At 34.3% G+C, this 18,197-nt stretch overlaps 1 protein-coding gene across 4 annotated transcripts in view; it reads left to right on the top strand.

The window, feature by feature from the left end:
- TRPM7 (transient receptor potential cation channel subfamily M member 7) overlaps positions 1–18,197 on the top strand; it is a 109,924-nt gene that overhangs the window by 74,462 nt on the left and 17,265 nt on the right. For 3 of the 4 annotated variants that reach the window (XM_055537980.1, XM_055537982.1, XM_055537981.1), the window contains 9 exons: positions 3,169–3,295; positions 4,370–4,554; positions 5,439–5,571; positions 6,272–6,987; positions 8,977–9,044; positions 11,319–11,415; positions 13,991–14,061; positions 15,267–15,301; positions 17,134–17,159. In XM_055537980.1, the coding sequence (XP_055393955.1) occupies positions 3,169–3,295; positions 4,370–4,554; positions 5,439–5,571; positions 6,272–6,987; positions 8,977–9,044; positions 11,319–11,415; positions 13,991–14,061; positions 15,267–15,301; positions 17,134–17,159 (1,458 nt within the window). Of the gene's footprint in view, positions 1–3,168; positions 3,296–4,369; positions 4,555–5,438; positions 5,572–6,271; positions 6,988–8,976; positions 9,045–11,318; positions 11,416–13,990; positions 14,062–15,266; positions 15,302–17,133; positions 17,160–18,197 lie in introns of those variants that run through there. The other variant, XM_055537984.1, reaches the window with a different exon arrangement.

Consider the following 18,197-nt stretch of genomic DNA (forward strand, 5'->3'; position numbering starts at 1 on the left):
CACCTGTTCTTTCATCCCAGTGCTCAGTAATCAGTGTCTGATTCAAAAAGGGTTTCCTTTACAATTTTAAGACTCTCTAATTAGCGGTGGGAGGAAAGAGACACTGTTTTCCATAGTTCTCTCCAGAGGGAAATGTCTCATATCCAAGATGCTCCCTATTGAACCTGTATTTTTATCTCATTAGCTCAAATTGACTTCAGGTTACCTATGTCTAAACAAGGCAAGCATAATGGAATTGATTAGTTGATTGTATCAATCAATATATACTATTGAATTTTAAAATTCACCTTTCAATACATTCTCTGCATAAGGTTATTCTGTTCTTTTAAAGAGGCAAGTGGGCCTTAGGAAGCATTACTATGAACAAAGCTAGTGAAGGTGATGAAATTCCAGTTGAGCTATTTCAAATCCTAAAAGATGATGCTCTTAAAGTGCTGCACTCAATATGCCAGCAAATTTGGAAAACTCAGCAGTGGCCACAAGACTGGAAAAGATCAGTTTTCATTCCAGTCCCAAAGATGGGCAAGGCCAAAGAAAGTTCAAAATACCACACAGTTGCATTTATGTCATGCTTGCAAGGTAATGCTCAAATCCTTCAAGCTAGGCTTCAACAGTATGTGAACCAAGAACTTGCAGATGTACAAGCTGCATTTAGAAAAGGCAGAGAAACTAGAAATCAAATTGCCAACATCTGTTGGGTCATAGAAAAAGCAACAGAATTCCAGAAAAACATCTTGTTTCATTGACTATGCTAAAGCCTTTGACTCTGTGGATCACAACAAAGTGAAAAATTCTTAAAGAGATGGGAATACCAGACCACTTTACCTGCTTCCTGAGAAATCTGTATGCAGGTCAAGAAGCAACAGTTAGAACTGGACATGGAGCAATGGACTGGTTCAAGATTGGGAAAGGAATACATCAAGGCTGTATATTGTCACCCAGCTTATTTAACCTATATGCAGAGTACATCATGCAAAATTCTGGGCTGGATGAAGCACAAGCTGTAATCAAGATTGCTGGGAGAAATATCAATAACCTCAGATATGCAGATGACACCACCCTAATGACAGAAAGCTAAAAGGAACTAAAGAACTTCTTGATGAGGGTGAAAGAGAAGAATGAAAAAGCTGGCTTAATACTCAACACTCAAAAAACTAAGATCAGGGTATCTGGTCCCATCACTTCATGGCAAATATATGGGGAAACAATGGAGACAGTGACAGACTTTATTTTCTTGGGCTCCAAAATCTCTGCAGATGGTGACTTGCAGCCATGAAATTAAAAGATGCTTGCTTCTTGAAGGAAAAGCTATAATGAACCTAGACAGCAAATTGAAAAGCAGAAGCATCACTTTGCAGACAAAGGTTAAAGGTCCGTGTAGTTAAAGCTCTCGTTTTTCCAGTACTGATGTTCAGGTATGAGAGTTGGACCCTAAGAAAGGCTGAGCGCTGAAGAATTGATGCTTTCAAATTGTGGTGTTGGGGAAGACTCTTGAGAGTCCCTTGGTCAGCAAGGAGATCAAACCAATCAGTTCTAAAGGAAGTCAACCATGAATATTCATTGAAAGGAGTGGTGCCGAAGCTGATGCTCCAATACTTTGGCCACCTGATGTGAAATGCTGACTCATTGTAAAAGACCCTGATACTGGGAAAGTTTAAGGGCAGGAGGAAAAAGGGTTACAGGATGAGATGGTTGGATGGCATCACTGACTCAGTGGGCTTGAGTTTGAGCAACTCCAGGAGGTAGTGAAGGTCAGGGAAGCCTGGCATGCTGCAGTCCCTGGTTTTGCAAAGAGTCGGACACAACTGAGCTGAATGAGAAGACAACTTGAGAACATAGATGATAATGCAAACTTTCAGGGATGTTCTTCTGACCTCCACATTGAGTTACAGAATCGTATTTTTGTTAGTTTGCTTGTGTTCTGTCTTGCTCTTTCTCTTCCATCTTACTTTACTCCTCCCTCTCCCTATTCCTGTGTTGCTCTTTACCCACCTATTTATAGGTGTTGGAACAGGGGATGGTAACATAGTGGTCACCAGTTGTTACCAGATGTTGATTAAAACAGATTTTACCAGCCTGGTAAAATTTTGTGTTTAATGGTTTCCTTTTTGATTTCTTTTCCAGGTTTTTATTGTCTGTTCTTTTTCTGATGTGGTTCTAGTTTAGTTATAAAGCATTAGATAAAGTTTTTTAGTCTCCTGCATTCTCTTTCTTGGGTATTTGCTTCATCAAAGTAATCCAAATAGAATAGAAATAGATTGGAAAATTTTTTTAAGAGTGAAAGGACTATATGCATCAGTTTGCCCATAAAACCATTTATTTGAAAGGAATGATACAGCCATGATGAGAATTTCAGTGGTGTATATTTTTAAAATGCATACAAGCACTTCCCTGGCAGTCCAGTTAAGACAGCCCTTCCACTGCAGAAGGGATAGGTTCGATCCTTGGTCGGGAAGCTAAGATCCCGCATGCTGCAAGATGAGGCCAAATTAAGTAAAATGCTTAGACAATACCAGGTGCTAAGTGTATTAGAAATATTTGTATAAAACTTGTCACTGATGATTATTTAATTTTAATCCTTGCCATACTTGAATTTATTTTATCTTATTCCTCATAACTCTGTGGTGGGTATTAAAGCTCTTCCCTTCCTTAATCCAGGTATGTTATAGCTTCAGAAACATTCCAGGTGGAGGCAATAAAAAGCAAGGAATTAAAATCTAATCATTGTGTATTTGGGAGACACTTTAACCATTTCTTCAACCCTGTTTTGTGGCATTATAAACTAAACTCAGTAGTCTACATGTTTGTAAATGTACTATGAGTTTATCATACTCTTTTATGGTTCAGTTATTTTTCTTATAGAATGTGTGGCTGAATCTCAGAGTTTTATTCTCCTTAGTGTTCCTCTGGCTAAACCCTACCTTGAAGGGTAGACATAATATGGAAATACACTTCCTTGTGTGGAATAGAGTGGTAAAATTGTACCTGCGTCCCTCACAAAATTCTTCTGTGTTTATATGGCTGCCTGCCCAGAAACTTTTGCTAGAATCTGTGAAACAGATTTATACATAATCAAAACTTCCTTCAAACAAATGTAATCTAATACTGACTAGAAGCAGTTAACTGCTAAATTACTGTGTTTTAATTCTTTTTTCTCTCTCTCTAAAGTTTGTGCAAATGATTCCAGTATCTCTCATATCTGTGGTCCTGGGACATGGTTGACTCCATTTCTTCAAGCAGTCTACCTCTTTGTACAGTATATCATTATGGTCAATCTTCTCATTGCATTTTTCAAGTAAGAATTTTACTCAGCTGCTTATTGTAATGAGATCATTTAATATACAGTTTTCTTTTTGAAGGAACTATACAAAATTTTAAATATGATTATATTGAGGCTTAAGCTACTAAGAATTATTTCTGACAAATGTAAATAAAGCATGCTTTTTCAAAATCATATCAGCTCTAAGTTTGAAACTCTATCTTTCAGCATTCCATTCTTTTATAAATTTAATATTTATATGGGATTTATTACTCAATGGTCAGAGAACACATGTACAATATACAAAACAGAAAGGCAAATAGAAAAATTCTTAAGTAATCCCATTCTTAATATTTTGATGTACATCTTTATCTTTTATGAACATATATGAACCGTTTTTTTCCTTTCAAAAACAATGTTCTTACAGTTTTGTGTACTGTTTTTAAGTAAGCAGAACATGAATTTTTCCTACATTAATATATACTCCTCTCCAGTTTTTTAATGGCTGGCTAGTTAGTATTCCATGATATAGATCATGAGTTTTAAGCTAGTATGTTTTATTGTTCCATTTGATTATTTATAATTTTTTCTTCCCCAAGACCACATTGTGGTTAAATTTTTGATCAGTCCTTATGTATTTCCTTAGAGTGTTTTCCTGAAAGTAGAACTATTCAGTATATTTATATTTTGGGCTTCATGCACGTAAGTCAAAATCTGCCTGTTTCCCCAAATCTGTGCTCATAGGAGGTGTTATCTTTTTGATGGTTGCTTATTTTTTATAGCACATAAGAGTCTTATTTTTATTTGCAGTTAGTGTGTTACTTCAGATTGAATATTTTCTTTTGTTTTTGTCATTTATATACCATTTTAAAAGCTTAAAATCATATTTTCTGCCTATTTTTTGTTGGTTTGTAATTAAGACCCTCAACAATATCAATATGTTTATGTTTTTGCTGCATATGTTTTTTCCAGTTTCTCGTTTGCCTTTTAGTCTTTTTTATATTGGGATACTTCTTTGAATCCTTGTTTAGAACATAATTACAGTAAAATTTTAGTACTTCAAACTTTAAAATGTGCTTACTTAAGTTTGTTTATTCTTTGTTATTTAAGCAATGTGTATTTGCAAGTGAAGGCAATTTCCAATATTGTATGGAAGTACCAACGTTATCATTTCATTATGGCTTATCATGAGAAACCAGTTCTGCCTCCACCACTTATCATTCTCAGCCATATAGTTTCTCTTTTTTGCTGCATATGTAAAAGAAGAAAAAAAGATAAGACTTCGGATGGACCAAGTAAGTAAAGTATATTAAGGCAAATGTTTTTATCACATGCCAGTATTATACTGAAAGATAAATATTAATTTTAATCAGAAGACTTAATTGGTTAATGTTATTGTAAAGGCTTTTGGATCTGCCTAAGCATAAAGTATTTTTAAGTGCAGTATGGTTATCTTCAAAAGTAAATTTAGTATTAAACTTTCTTTTTGATATGGCATCTCAATTTAGTTTTCTTAAAATGCTAATATAAACCATAACACTTGCTGTTCTACAAACCATTTTGACTGCTACATAAAGAATAACACTTTTAGTATATTTTGTACACTGCATGATATGAAGTCAAACTCTGCCTAAAATTTTACAGTGACTTTTTATTCTACCAATTCAGTGTTTAAATTCTTCTACCTGAGTATGTGAGGGACAGGTGAGAGAGACAGATGAGAAAGGGTGTTTCACAGGAAAAGGAAATTAGAAAAGGGGGAAATACCATTTTCTGCTGATATCACACTGTGAGTGAAGAAAGAAGTAGAAATGACTTATCTATGGCTTCAGAAACAGTAAGTTTTTTAATAAGAAAACAGTTGCAGATGATTTACATAATCTTACGAGCTCTTGTGGACTTCCCTGGTGGCTCAGATGGTAAAGCGTCGGTCTACAATGCGGGAGACCCGGGTTCAATCCCTGGGTTGGGAAGATCCCCTGGAGAAGGAAGTGGCAATACACTCCAGTACTATTGCCTGGAAAATCCCATGAAGAGAGGAGCCTGGTAGGCTACAGTCCATGGGGTCACAAAGAGTTGGACACGACTGAGCGACTTCACTTTCACTTTCATGAACTCTTGAGCTAAAGTTTATCTCGATGTCTTTGTTTATGTTTTTTTTTTCCTTTTCCTGCCATAGAACTTTTTTTAACAGAAGAAGATCAAAAGAAACTTCATGATTTTGAAGAGCAGTGTGTTGAGATGTATTTTAATGAAAAAGATGACAAATTTCATTCTGGGAGTGAAGAGAGAATTCGTGTCACTTTTGAAAGGTTCAGAAACTCTTTAATTATAACTGATTTTATGTCAGAGTGGGTTCTGTTAGTTATGTCTCTCTTACATGGTCATTGTGCGATTTGTGTTTGTCAAACAAGTAAGTTTAGTAATGATTTTACATTAGATATTGGGAGACAGATCAGTTGTTTACTTCATGTAAGTCAGTCAGTCTCTTAATGTTTTTGGACCCTTGTTACAGGGGGCAGAAAAGAGTTAATATTCTTTACTGGTTGGTGGAGAAAAATTACTGTTTAATTATTTTAAATAATTATGTCTTAATTATTATATCTTTAATTATTTAAAACATGTGTTTCTTTCCATTAGCTTTGCTACATTCTAAAAGTATATGGTGTTTGTGTAGTTACAGTAGTGGTAATAATAGTTCTATATTATATGTAGAATATAGAATATGTATATTCAATATATGTAGTTGAATACTCTTGTGTTACTCTGAGGTGGGAATAAATAGCCTGTGGCACAAAAGCATGTTTTGAAATCATGTATTTTTATTGCAATAGGATTTTTCTTAAACATAAGGTATGCCTTGTTATAAATGAATAATTATAAAAGATTTTATATTTTACCTTGTTTGAGTGCATGTAAAATTTCTTTTTACCAACATCATTTATTAAGATTACAGAAATAATTTCTAAACTAATTTTTAGCATTTGTAAAATGCCTGTGTTTCCATTACAGAGTGGAACAGATGTGCATTCAGGTTAAAGAAGTTGGAGATCGTGTCAACTATATCAAAAGATCGTTACAATCATTAGATTCTCAAATTGGCCATTTGCAAGATCTTTCAGCCCTGACTGTAGATACATTAAAAACACTCACTGCCCAGAAAGCTTCAGAAGCTAGCAAAGTTCACAATGAAATCACACGCGAATTGAGCATTTCCAAACACTTAGCTCAAAACCTTATTGATGACGGTCCTGTAAGACCTTCTGTATGGAAAAAGCACAGTGTTGTAAATACACTTAGTTCCTCTCTTCCTCAAGGTGGTCTTGAAAGTAATAATCCTTTTCTTTGTAATATTTTTATGAAAGATGAAAAAGATTCCCAGTGTAACATATTTGGTCAGGATTTACCTGTAATACCCCAGAAAAAAGAATTCAATTTTCCAGAGGCTGGTTCCTCTTGCAGTGCCTTATTCCCAAGTGCTGTCTCTCCTCCAGAACTGCGACAGAGAATACATGGAGTAGAAACCTTAAAAATGTTTAGTAAAAATCAAAAACCAGGCAATTCATCTAACAGTATACCACATCTATCATCCCCACCAACCAAATTTTTTGTTAGTACACCATCTCAGCCAAGTTGTAAAGGCCACTTGGAAACTGTAACCAAAGATCAAGAAACTGTTTGTTCCAAAGCTGCAGAGGGAGATAACATAGAATTTGGAGCGTTTGTAGGTAAGTTTGGAAAAACTGACATTTGTCATCAACAGTTTTTTTTTAAAATTATGATTATCACCATAGAAATAAAAATAAATTGCCAATTAATAAAATTATGTAATTGTGTGAAAAGTGCACTATCTTTTCATAGAGTATAGTCCTGAAGTTTTTAAAGGAATCAGAAGTGGGGGAAATAGGTTGAATTGGGCTGTAATAGTTATGTTAGCACATAACCTCTTTGGTGCAACTTACTATGATAGTGGTTGTGTGGAAAACTTATTTGTACTCTGTCTTTTCTTTTCAACTTGAGGATAGTCTCTTAATAATCAACTTTCATTGAAAGAACTTGAGTGATGTGTAAGTTTCAAATACAGAGGGAAAGAGGAGGCTAAAAGTAACTGGCAAAGAACAGTGTTTTATAAATAGGATGACCATATAGTTTTTCATTCAAACTAGTACACCTTTGAGAATGAAAGGTTATATTACTTATATTTACATTGGGACTATAGGGAAAACTAAGATTCTGCTTGAAAAATGAGTATTTATGTCCAACCCATTTATGTACCCAGAGGAGAGCATTTCAGAAAGGAATGATTCAGTCCTATACCTCACCTCAAATAAAATGAGGACTCAAGATATATATCTTTTGGCAATGATAACATATCAATGACCTTTGTGAAAACTGTTTTGGTGAAGGAAGTGATGGAGGGAGAAGCCAGATTATAGTGAAAAATAGTGTGAATGGGAGGAGAGAAAGTAAAGTACCAGTGGAAAGGGGGCTGCTCAAAAATTTGGCAGTTAAGGCAAGAAGAAAGAAATAACTAATATTTTGGTTTGTATGTTTAAGGCTTTATTTGTTTTGTTTTTGATAATAGCTTGTTATTTAAATGTTGACATTATGCCACATGAAAGGAAAAGGTGAAGAGAGGATGCTTTATAGAGCTAACCAGATCCCAGATATGTGTAGAATAACATATCTAACAGCCTTCCTCTTAGATTATTAAAAATAAAAGTATTTAAGAAAGAATTCTTAGAAAACAACTTGAGTTGTTTGTGGACATAACCAGAGTGTTCCAAGGATTGAAGGAGGCCATCTGTCTCTTTGGGTTTGAATTTTTCCATGAGGTGGCTTCTTAGCCTTGTTTTTAACACTGTGTAGCTTCCCAGCCTAGGAATTTACCTAGTCATGGAACATGTATAGAGATTGTTCAGAGAATATGTTACATCTATGTGAAGTCTCCACATTAGGGCCAACCCCATGATTTATCTAGGTACTGAGCATGCTGGTCTTTTATTGCTAGACTGTGGTTTATAGAGATGATTTTTCCTACATTAAATATATCCCATTTCATTTTTAAAACACATTTTAGTCTCTTTGTTAATATATTGCCACTGGGATGGATACAGATATCCTTAGGTTTGATGTCTGTATATGTAATATGCATGTGTCATATGTATAATAAACATCTTAATATATAATGCTTTTTTATTGATAATAAAAGCTTCCCTGATGACTTAGACAGTAAATCTGCCTGCAGTGTGGGAGACCCGTGTTTGATCCCTGGGTCAGGAAGATCCCCTGGAGGAGGGAATGCAACCCACTTCAATGTTCTTGCCTGGAAATTCCGTGGACAGAGGAGCCTGGCAGACTATAGTCGCAAAGAGTCAGACATGACTGAGCGACTGACACACACACACACAGACACACACTCTCTCTCTCTGATAATATAATGATTGTTCTCTTCTTCTTTTAAATTTTAAGCAATTCACTTCATATCACTTGTAGGACTCTTAGGATCCTGTTACTATAAACTGAACAGCTCATGTTCTCCAACTTTTAACAAGTATTTTCACTCTCAGGGAAGCTACAGAAAATGGCAGAGCCATCAAAACTACTTACAACACAACGTAAATCATGTGTTTGAATAGACTAGGCAATCAGATTATTTTGATAGATCAAAATAAACAAGTACTTTTTGTTGTATCTTTCTCCCTCCTCCTTTTAAGGACACAGAGATAGCATGGATTTACAGAGGTTTAAAGAAACATCAAACAAGATAAAAGAAATGTTATCTGTAAGTAAATCCTTACAGCAGTGCAATTTATTTGGTTGTTTTGGGGTTTAGTTCAAAATAAAATTAAACATGTTTTTCAGTAAAAACAGTTTTAGCAGAGACCATCCATCATCATCATCATCTGAAATATGTTAAGCTCAGCAGACATATTTCTTTTCCTCCTGTATTTCCTGCCTCTGTTAATAATGTCAGCATTCTAGTTTACGAGGACAAACTTATACTCTTCCTCCTCCCTTCCAGTCAACAGCCAAGTCTAACTGGTTTTGCTTCCTAAATGTTTTTTTAGTACTTCTGCTTCTCTCGATTGTTAGTAGTAGTTACCCTGACTTAGGCTGTTATTCTCTAACTTATACTTCATTGAGCTCTTAATATATCTTCAACAAGGTGTTACAGCAACAGTTGAAAGAATTTATCATTGCACTTTGATGGCATCATTTTGCTGTTATGAAGTACTTGTTCTATATGGGAAATCATTTAGGATAAATGGACATTTCCTAGTGGAAAACGGTAAATGTTAGGGTTTCCCCACAGATTGCACCTTTTAACAGTGACCCTATTAAATGAGCTTAAAGCCAAAGTAGACTGAAAAATTTTAAGTGTGCAGATAGCTTCCTGCTAAAAACAAAAAGAAATAAGTTTCTCTGAGTGGCAAGAAAAGTGGTGGCTATGTTTTCAGTTTAACAATTTTGAGTAACCTACTTAGAGAAAAAGAACTATGCTAATAGAATAATGAGTTCTAGCTCATGTTGGTCAGAGACTTTGAGTTCTTAAACATTTGTGGGTTACATCCCTTTGAAAATCTAATAAAAACTTTAGATCCACTCCAGGAAAAAATGCACATATGTTTCTGCTTTTAAGGTTTAAGGTTTGTTTTTTTTAAGGTTTAAGTTTACAGATACCTGAAGTTCACTCTTCAGTCCCATACTGGAATTTCTGTCAGACATGGTTCTATAAAATTGATGTGTCACTGCATCCAAGAGTATGTCAAGGAAAGTATTTAAGCAAAACAGAAACAAAAAATAACTAGAACTGGTTCCAAAAGAAGCAACTAAAATCAGAAAGGAAATTAGAGTTGCTTTGTGATAAAAGGAAGATTAACACTTTTTGTTGGCTAAGTAAATCAGCTGTAATGTGAAGAATGTGAAGCATCAAAGGTAGAAAAGTTTAATTTTCTTGAGATATGTTAAATTTGTTAATGAAAGTAATAGTTTATTTTGGTAGTAATATTTTAAAACCCATTGTTTCTGAGGGGTGGTAGACGTTTGGAAATATTTTAAAGTCATAATAGTGTGACCTGTTTATAGTTAAAAAGAAACAAAATGAATTTATCAGCTTACCCTCATTAGTTTAATGAAATTCATTAGTTCATCTGGAAAAATGAATAGGTAAAAAGAAAATGAGGGGGCATTAGTTGTTAGATACTAAAATATCTATACAGGTGGTACAGTTGAAACATGAATATTTAGTAAAACATTTTAGTGACTCTGAAATAACTCTTCTACAAATTAGAATTTAGTAAGGGTAAAATTAGAAATCAATGAGAAAAGGAATGCTTCGTCAGTAAACACACAAATTGGACAAGTGGGTAGAAATTTGGAAATATCTGTTTCATATCACTTTATAAGCTCAATGAATTCCAGATTTAATGTAAAAATTCAAATCATAAAAAACCTAAGAAAATAGAAATATTAAGTCAGTAAGTCAGGAATGCTTTTTAAACAAATATTAAGGGAAAGATGTAGAGAGATGAGAACTTAAAAATATGAAGCACAGATAAATCTTAAAAAAATAGAAATCTGACAAATAATGATCAGATAAATCTTTGGTATACAAATCGCTTATACAGATCAATAAGAAAGCTACTGAAAATCCCCCAAATAAATTTCCCCTCCACTCCTTTACCCTCCAAATTGTTGTTATCACTTTTAATTTTAGTGTAAAATAGTAGTTTTTTTCTTTTTTAGGTTAACTGATAATGTTTTATTATTTTCCAAATTGTTTCCTATTTTTTCCCCAACTTTTTTATGAACTTGTATTACTATGGAAAAGGATTAATTCAGGTGGATTTATGAACAATAAGCAAGTAGGTTATTTTGATGGCAGTTTTTGAGATTGATATTGAAGAAATAATTGTAACTTGTAATATACTCTTTGGAGTCCAGGTAGATTAAAACATATTGAGCTAAATACATCCAGAGACTCTTATACTACTTAGAACAGTGATTTGAAATTTAGTTAAATTGTTTTAAAATTGTGTATATGTACCCTGTGCAGAATGATATTCCTTCTGAAAACACTTTGAAACATGTGAGTTCTCACACTGGATTTACTGAGCGTCACAAAACTTCTATTCCTCTTCATTCAGAACAAGGTGAGTGTTTTGACTACGTGAGTTATATTAAATAAAAGGTATTTTATGTATGTCACACACCTGAGCAGTGAATGTTTCAGGAGTCAGAAAATGAAGATTCTGGTCCATCATTGTTGCTCTCAACCTTGAATAGAACATAATCTTAACATTCTAATAGTTTTTCTTTTTTAACCAATTGTTTAGTCCTAAAAGAAATGCAGACTTACTTTTTACAAATCTGCTGATTTTAACTTTTACAAATGCATCTGCTCTGTTTTAATCTGTATAGTCATTTAGTCAACTTGTTTTTCTGATTTAATCTTTAAAAATAGCTAATACATTTATTGATTCAAAATTAAAATACACACAAGCACTTGGAAAATCGTTGTCAGTTTCTCACTTTAGCCCCATATGTAACTACTGTTATTTTTGCTTTTCCTCTAGAGTTTCATGCTTATATAATCATATATGACAATAAGTCTTTTCTGCCTCTCATTTTTAATACAAAATGTAGCATACTATACATGCCCTGCACCTTTAATTTTTTATCTAAAAATCAAGTGGCCTGGAGATGTTTCCATACAGTTAGGTACATATAATCTTTTTAAGATTTCTTAAGAAAAGCAGTACTACTATATTGCCCTCACCATCATTTCTCCTTTCTCTTCAAGTTAGGTTTACTCTAGGAGTGCAAATGGGTTTAACATTGAAATATAATTAAGGCATGATAATAACAAATTAAAGGAAAAAAATTATCTGATCATCTTAATAGATGCAAAAAGGCTGACTTTGATGAAATTCAACATCCGTTCATGATTAAAAACTCCTAGCAGATTAAAAATAGAATGGAGTTCCTTAATCTAAATAAAAGGTATCTTAACAAAAATTTACCACAGATACCATACTTCATAATGAAATATTAAAAGCCCCAGAAGGGAAACAAGGATTCTGGCTTTTATCATTTCTATTTAACATTTTAGCCAAAGGAAGAAAAGGAAGAAAAATTGGTAGAAGGATTGAGAGGGAAGAAATAAAACTCTTATTTTCAGATAACTTGGATATTATTACTAACATTAGAATGCCTGTAGTTTTACATCCTCGTGTTTCAATTTTGGCAGTATCTATTGACCTCCCAGTAAAGAAGACAAGGGCTAGGATTATAGCAAGAATTTGAAATCAGGCCAAATGTCCATTAATTGTAGTTTGGTTAAACAAATTATTGTAAGTCCTTTGTATGAAGTTCAATGTAGCATCCAGGTAGAATAGAAGAATCTTCTGTGTATTGATACTGAAAGATCTCCAAGCTTAAAGTTCAAAATCCAACAACAGGGACTTCCCTGGTGATTCAGTGGTTAAGACTCCATGCTCCTGATTGAGGGGGCCTGGGTTTGATCCCTGATCAGGGAGCTAGATCACACATGTCACAAGTAAGAGTTTGCATGCTTCAACTAAGACCTGGCACAGCCAAATAAATATTTTTAAAAACCACCAACAAAAAAAAGTCTGTAAATTAATTTAAAAAAAAGTCTGAAGATACATGATTAACATTTATGTTTAAATAAAAAAAAGGAAAGGCAGGGGTATATATACAAACACAAAGTATCTGGAAGGATACACAAGAAATTTGGAAACAGAAAGAGCAGGGGTTTTTTTTTTTCATACTCTTTTGTTTCATGTTGCCTATTCACAGAAAAACTGAATAATTTGGATATCCTCTCAAGAGACCCATGGGCCTCGTGTAATTCTTATGTTTAGCAGTGTTAGGGAAAGGATACTTAGCCTTGGAAAATTTTATATTATGCCTTGAAATGCTTGTGTTTCGTTCAGTTCAGTTCAGTCGCTCAGTCGTGTCTGACTCTTTGCGACCCCATGAATCGCAGCATGCCAGGCCTCCCTGTCCATCACCAAGTCCTGAAGTTCACTCAGACTCAACGTCCATCGAGTCAGTGATGCCATCCAGCCATCTCATCCTCTGTCATCCCCTTCTCCTCCTGCCCCCAGTCCCTCCCAGCATCAAAGACTTTTCCAATGAGTCAACTCTTCCATGAGGTGGCCAAAGTACTGGAGTTTCAGCTTTAGCATCATTCCTTCCAAAGAAATCCCAGGGCTGATCTCCTTCAGAATGGACTGGTTGGATCTCCTTGCAGTCCAAGGGACTCTCACGAGTCTTCTCCAACACCAAAGTTCAAGGGCATCAATTCTTCCGCGCTCAGCCTTCTTCACAGTCCAACTCACATCCATACATGACCACAGGAAAAACCATAGCCTTGACTGCTGCTGCTGCTGCTCCTAAGTCGCTTCAGTCGTGTCCGACTCTGTGCAACCCCATAGACGGCAGCTCACTAGTCTCCTCTATCCCTGGGATTCTCCAGGCAAGAATACTGGAGTGAGTTGCCATTTCCTTCTCCATTGCATAAAAGTGAAAAGTGAAAGTGAACGGACCTTAGTTGGCAAAGTAATGTCTCTGCTTTTGAATATGCTATCTAGGTTGGTCATAACGCAAGGAGTAAGCGTCTTTTAATTTTGTTAATTGGTATTAAAAGTTTGTTTTAGTTGTAAAACTTTTTTTTTTTTTTTTTTTTTAATTTTCTCTTAGTGGAAAGTGGCAGTAGAAGGTCATCTACAGAAGAAACTCATGAAGTAGATTCCAAAGCAGCTTTGCTACCGGTTTGTACATTTCAATTAAACATATGCATAGTATAAAATCATATTTATTAGAGAAGAGCTAAAACATGGTGATATTTTATTTGAGATAATGTGTAGCTTTAAAAAAATTTTTTTTAATTGAAGGATAATTGCTCTACAGTGTTACGGTGGTCTCTCTCATGCATCAACATGAATCAGTCATAATTACTTTTTTATATATCTATATCTATATCTGTATCTATATCTATCTATCTCTCCCCTGCCTCTTGAGCCTCCCTCCCTGAGCCACATCCCACCCTTGTAAGTTACACAGTACCAGGCTGGCTGCTTGTGTATAGCACCTTCTTGCTAGTTATCTGTTTTACACATTATAGTGTATATATGTCAATGCTCCTTTCTCAAGTCATCCCACCCTCTTATTCCCTCACTGTGTCCACAAGTCTGTTCTCTACATCTGCACCTCCATTTCTTCAATACTGTTTTTCTAGATTCCATATATATGCGTTAGTATACGATACTTGTCTTTCTCTCACTGACTTACTTCACTCTGTATACAATGAAATAATACTCAGCCACAGTGTAACATAGCTTATAATTAGATGGAAAATGTGTTTAACATTAAAAATATGGAAAATACCTCTGAATTGACCTTGGGAGACTAGATAGAATTTGAAGAGATTATAAACAACTTACAATTTTCCAAAATGATGAAATGTATGGTGATTCAAATTCAGGAAACATGAGTCCCAAACTGGGGGAGTAACAATAAATTGACGCTTAGAAACGTAAAACAGCTGAATAAAACCCACAACGTACACACATAATATGCCTGTTACTAGTGATTTCTTTGTCACAGTTTGCATGATTTTAATTTTTTTTCTTTATACTTTGATGGGTTTTTCTTTTGGCAGCAAACACATTTTTTTTCAGAGTCATAGAAACAAATGTGTATTTTAAGAAGAGAAAATTGTTAACCGACAACTATAATTATATTATAGAAAATAACACTTGTAAAATTCTTTATTCTACTTTGTGGAATGGCCTTATGGTAGCTTTTATAGCTATTTTTTATTCTGTTGGCTCAGTTGTATAAACAAAATTCATATTAACTTCTCAGCCCTTTATTCATAAAATGTATTATAGGATACAAAGCAGAGATAAACAGTTACGCTTTGTCTAGAGACTTTTTCTTTTAACTTTTCATTTGTGTTTGTTTCTGTCTAAAGGACTGGTTACAAGATAGACCATTGAATAGAGAAATGTAAGTAAGCCTTGTCTCACCTTTAGTGTGAAAAGTACTCCAGTTACTGAATGTTGTCTTTTTTCTGCTCTTTGCATAATAACCTCTTTAATACTTCTTGCAAGTGTTGATGATTATTTATTTTGGGATCTCCTGTTTTTTACATTGAAAAGATTGGGGAATCATTTATTAAGAGTCAATGTATATATTTTATGATTTTATATAATTATACTGTAATTATGGGCATATTGTAGTCACGGCGCAACTAAAATTTTCCTTATAATGGTAGAATTATGATTTTATTATTTAGTCCTGTTTCCAGGTTGCTTGCAAAGACCTAGTTTGACGCCTTAGTTAATTTCTCTGCCCATTGTTCCAGTCAACAAGTCTTTCTTCTGCCTTTGGAAAGCTTAGGTGATTAGAGCAGTAATACACAGTGTACCTTAGAAAGCCTGCATGCAGGGAAATGCCCTAGAAAGCTGATGTGGTAGAAACAGAAGACCATCTGACAAGTAGTCATCCCCAGAAAGTAAAAAATTTCAGTACAGATTAAACATAAGAATCAAAGATAATCTGTGTGTTTCCTAGCCTAGAAATTAGTATTTTAGGATTCCAAAGGACATTAAAGTAATCTTGTTTTGATACCTATTTGATATAGGAAGCATGCTTAAGAAGGGAAGCCAGTTTGAGGGAAATTATTATATATTATACAGTGTTTAGCCTATTTCCTTCTCTATATCAGACATAGATGCGAGAGTATAGAGAAGAAAATAAACCAGATGTTACATATGTATGCAGCTGGTCAGATTTTGGCGATATCCTGGTCCTGACTGGTACTTGAAAGACCTGTTTATAATGAAACCGCTTCAGAGAGTAAATGTCTTTTGTAACTAGAACTGTAGGGTGTAAGTACAGATTTGGTATTTAAAGTTGATATTAATTCAGCAAATGAGAGAACATTGAATTACAGAATCTTGACCCAGAGAAGTACCCACAGAGGTAGAGTTGGCAGTACTCTTTGGGTGGTAAGAAAAGAGTGCTTTATCAATAGTAAAGAAAGGGCTAATGCTCGGTCAGAGTATTTCCTGTAAGAAAATATTTGTGTTATTAAGGTGAAAACCAAACATCAGAATCAGATTGTAAAAGCTAGAAAGAGATTACCAAGGTCTTCTACTCTATAGGTCCTTTCAGGATCTAGTCCTTTAGTCCTGAGCAAAGCCACATAACTGTATAATGGGAGAACGAAGCTTCTAATCCATTTTCTTTATTCCATTCCACTGTCTTTTCCACTATACCTGTCTCTCTAATCTGTACTGTAATCTGTGGGATTAATAGACCCTCCACTTGGTACCAATATATGTTATAAATAAATTATGTTCAACATTGGAAAGAAATTTTTTTCAACTTTAGCAGTTGAGTTTTGCAAAATGATACCTAATTACTGTTCTTTCAGTTCTTTGCCTATCAATTCTGTTGAATTTTTATAGTCTTGCAAAGTCATTTCAAGGCATTGTATAAAAGTACTGGAGTGAACCTCTATAATAGAGGAGTCATGGAATATATTACTCTATTAGTACTCAACCTTTAGTTTGGCTCCAAACTACTACTGATATTTATGTAGGCTTGAATTGGAGGTATGAGTTATTGATAATGGGTTTATACATATCTGTGTGTGAATTTGATGCTAACTTAAGGGAAATGGCAAATATTCAAACAAAAATGAATCTGAATCTCAGAATTATTTTAATAATGTTATATTAAGAATTTATAATAACTTCATAAAATAAAGTTTTATGGTAGCCAAAACTAAAGCTGTAACTTAACTTATTATATTTTTTGGTGTTTTCCTTAAGGCCGCCTGAAGAAGGAACCTTAAATGGTGAGTGTGCAGTAAATATAATGTGAAAAGCTAAGGATTGTATATAATGTATTTTATTTTAGCAAATACTAACATTGTCCTAGATAAGAAATATTAGGCTTCATATTTGAAAAAAGCCAAGGAAGTAGAAAGTTGTTCCCTCAGTTCATTTCTCTTTGTTATATGTGTTTCATAAATATGGTAACTCACCATGTGAATGATGATCTTTTTGCAGTCTTCCGACTTCCCTTCATCCATGCTGCCCAAACTGTTTCTTCCTTATATTCCCTGTGTTACTGAATGGTACTCTTTCATTCAGCTAGGTGAAACCTGAGAGGAAGGTATTCTTGACCCCCTTGACCTTGCACTCACAAAGTCCTATTATATTTACCTCTTAAAACATTTCTGGAATCCATCTTCCACTCTGCATCCTGCTGCTGCTTTCAGTTCAGACTGTCATCATTTTTAAATCCTTTTATTGATGCATATACAGAAAATATGTAGTAAGTGAGCAGTCCCATGTAATCAGCACCCAGATCACAAAATACATGTTGTCAGTATCTGAGCTACTGTATCCTCTTATAACCTCTGCCCCTTAAACAACACAGATTGATTTTATCTGTGTGTATGTACATTTTTATCTATTTTTCTTTATTTTATGTATATATATTTATGTGTATTTATATAAAATATATAAATGGAATCTTAACAGTGTGTACTCTTCTTTTGTGTCTGACTTTTGTCCTTACACAGGCTTATGAGATTCATAAACATTGTTGTATGTAGTGATGGTTTGTGCATTCTCACTACTATATAGTATTTTCTTATATGAATATATTTAGTTTATATATCAATTCTACCATTTGGTGGGTATTTCAGTAGCTTCCAGTATATGGCTCATATTGATAGTGCTGCATGAGCATTCTTGTTCATGTTGTTTGGTAAACGGGATGTATTTATTTTCATTGGGTTATGTACACAGGAGTAGAATTGCTGGTGGTAGGGTGCATGTGTTCATATTCAGTAGTTACTGCCAAATAGGGTTTCAAAGTGATTGTG

Source organism: Bubalus kerabau, chromosome 10 (genome assembly GCF_029407905.1).
Source record: "Bubalus kerabau isolate K-KA32 ecotype Philippines breed swamp buffalo chromosome 10, PCC_UOA_SB_1v2, whole genome shotgun sequence".
NCBI classification, from domain to species: Eukaryota; Metazoa; Chordata; class Mammalia; order Artiodactyla; family Bovidae; genus Bubalus; species Bubalus kerabau.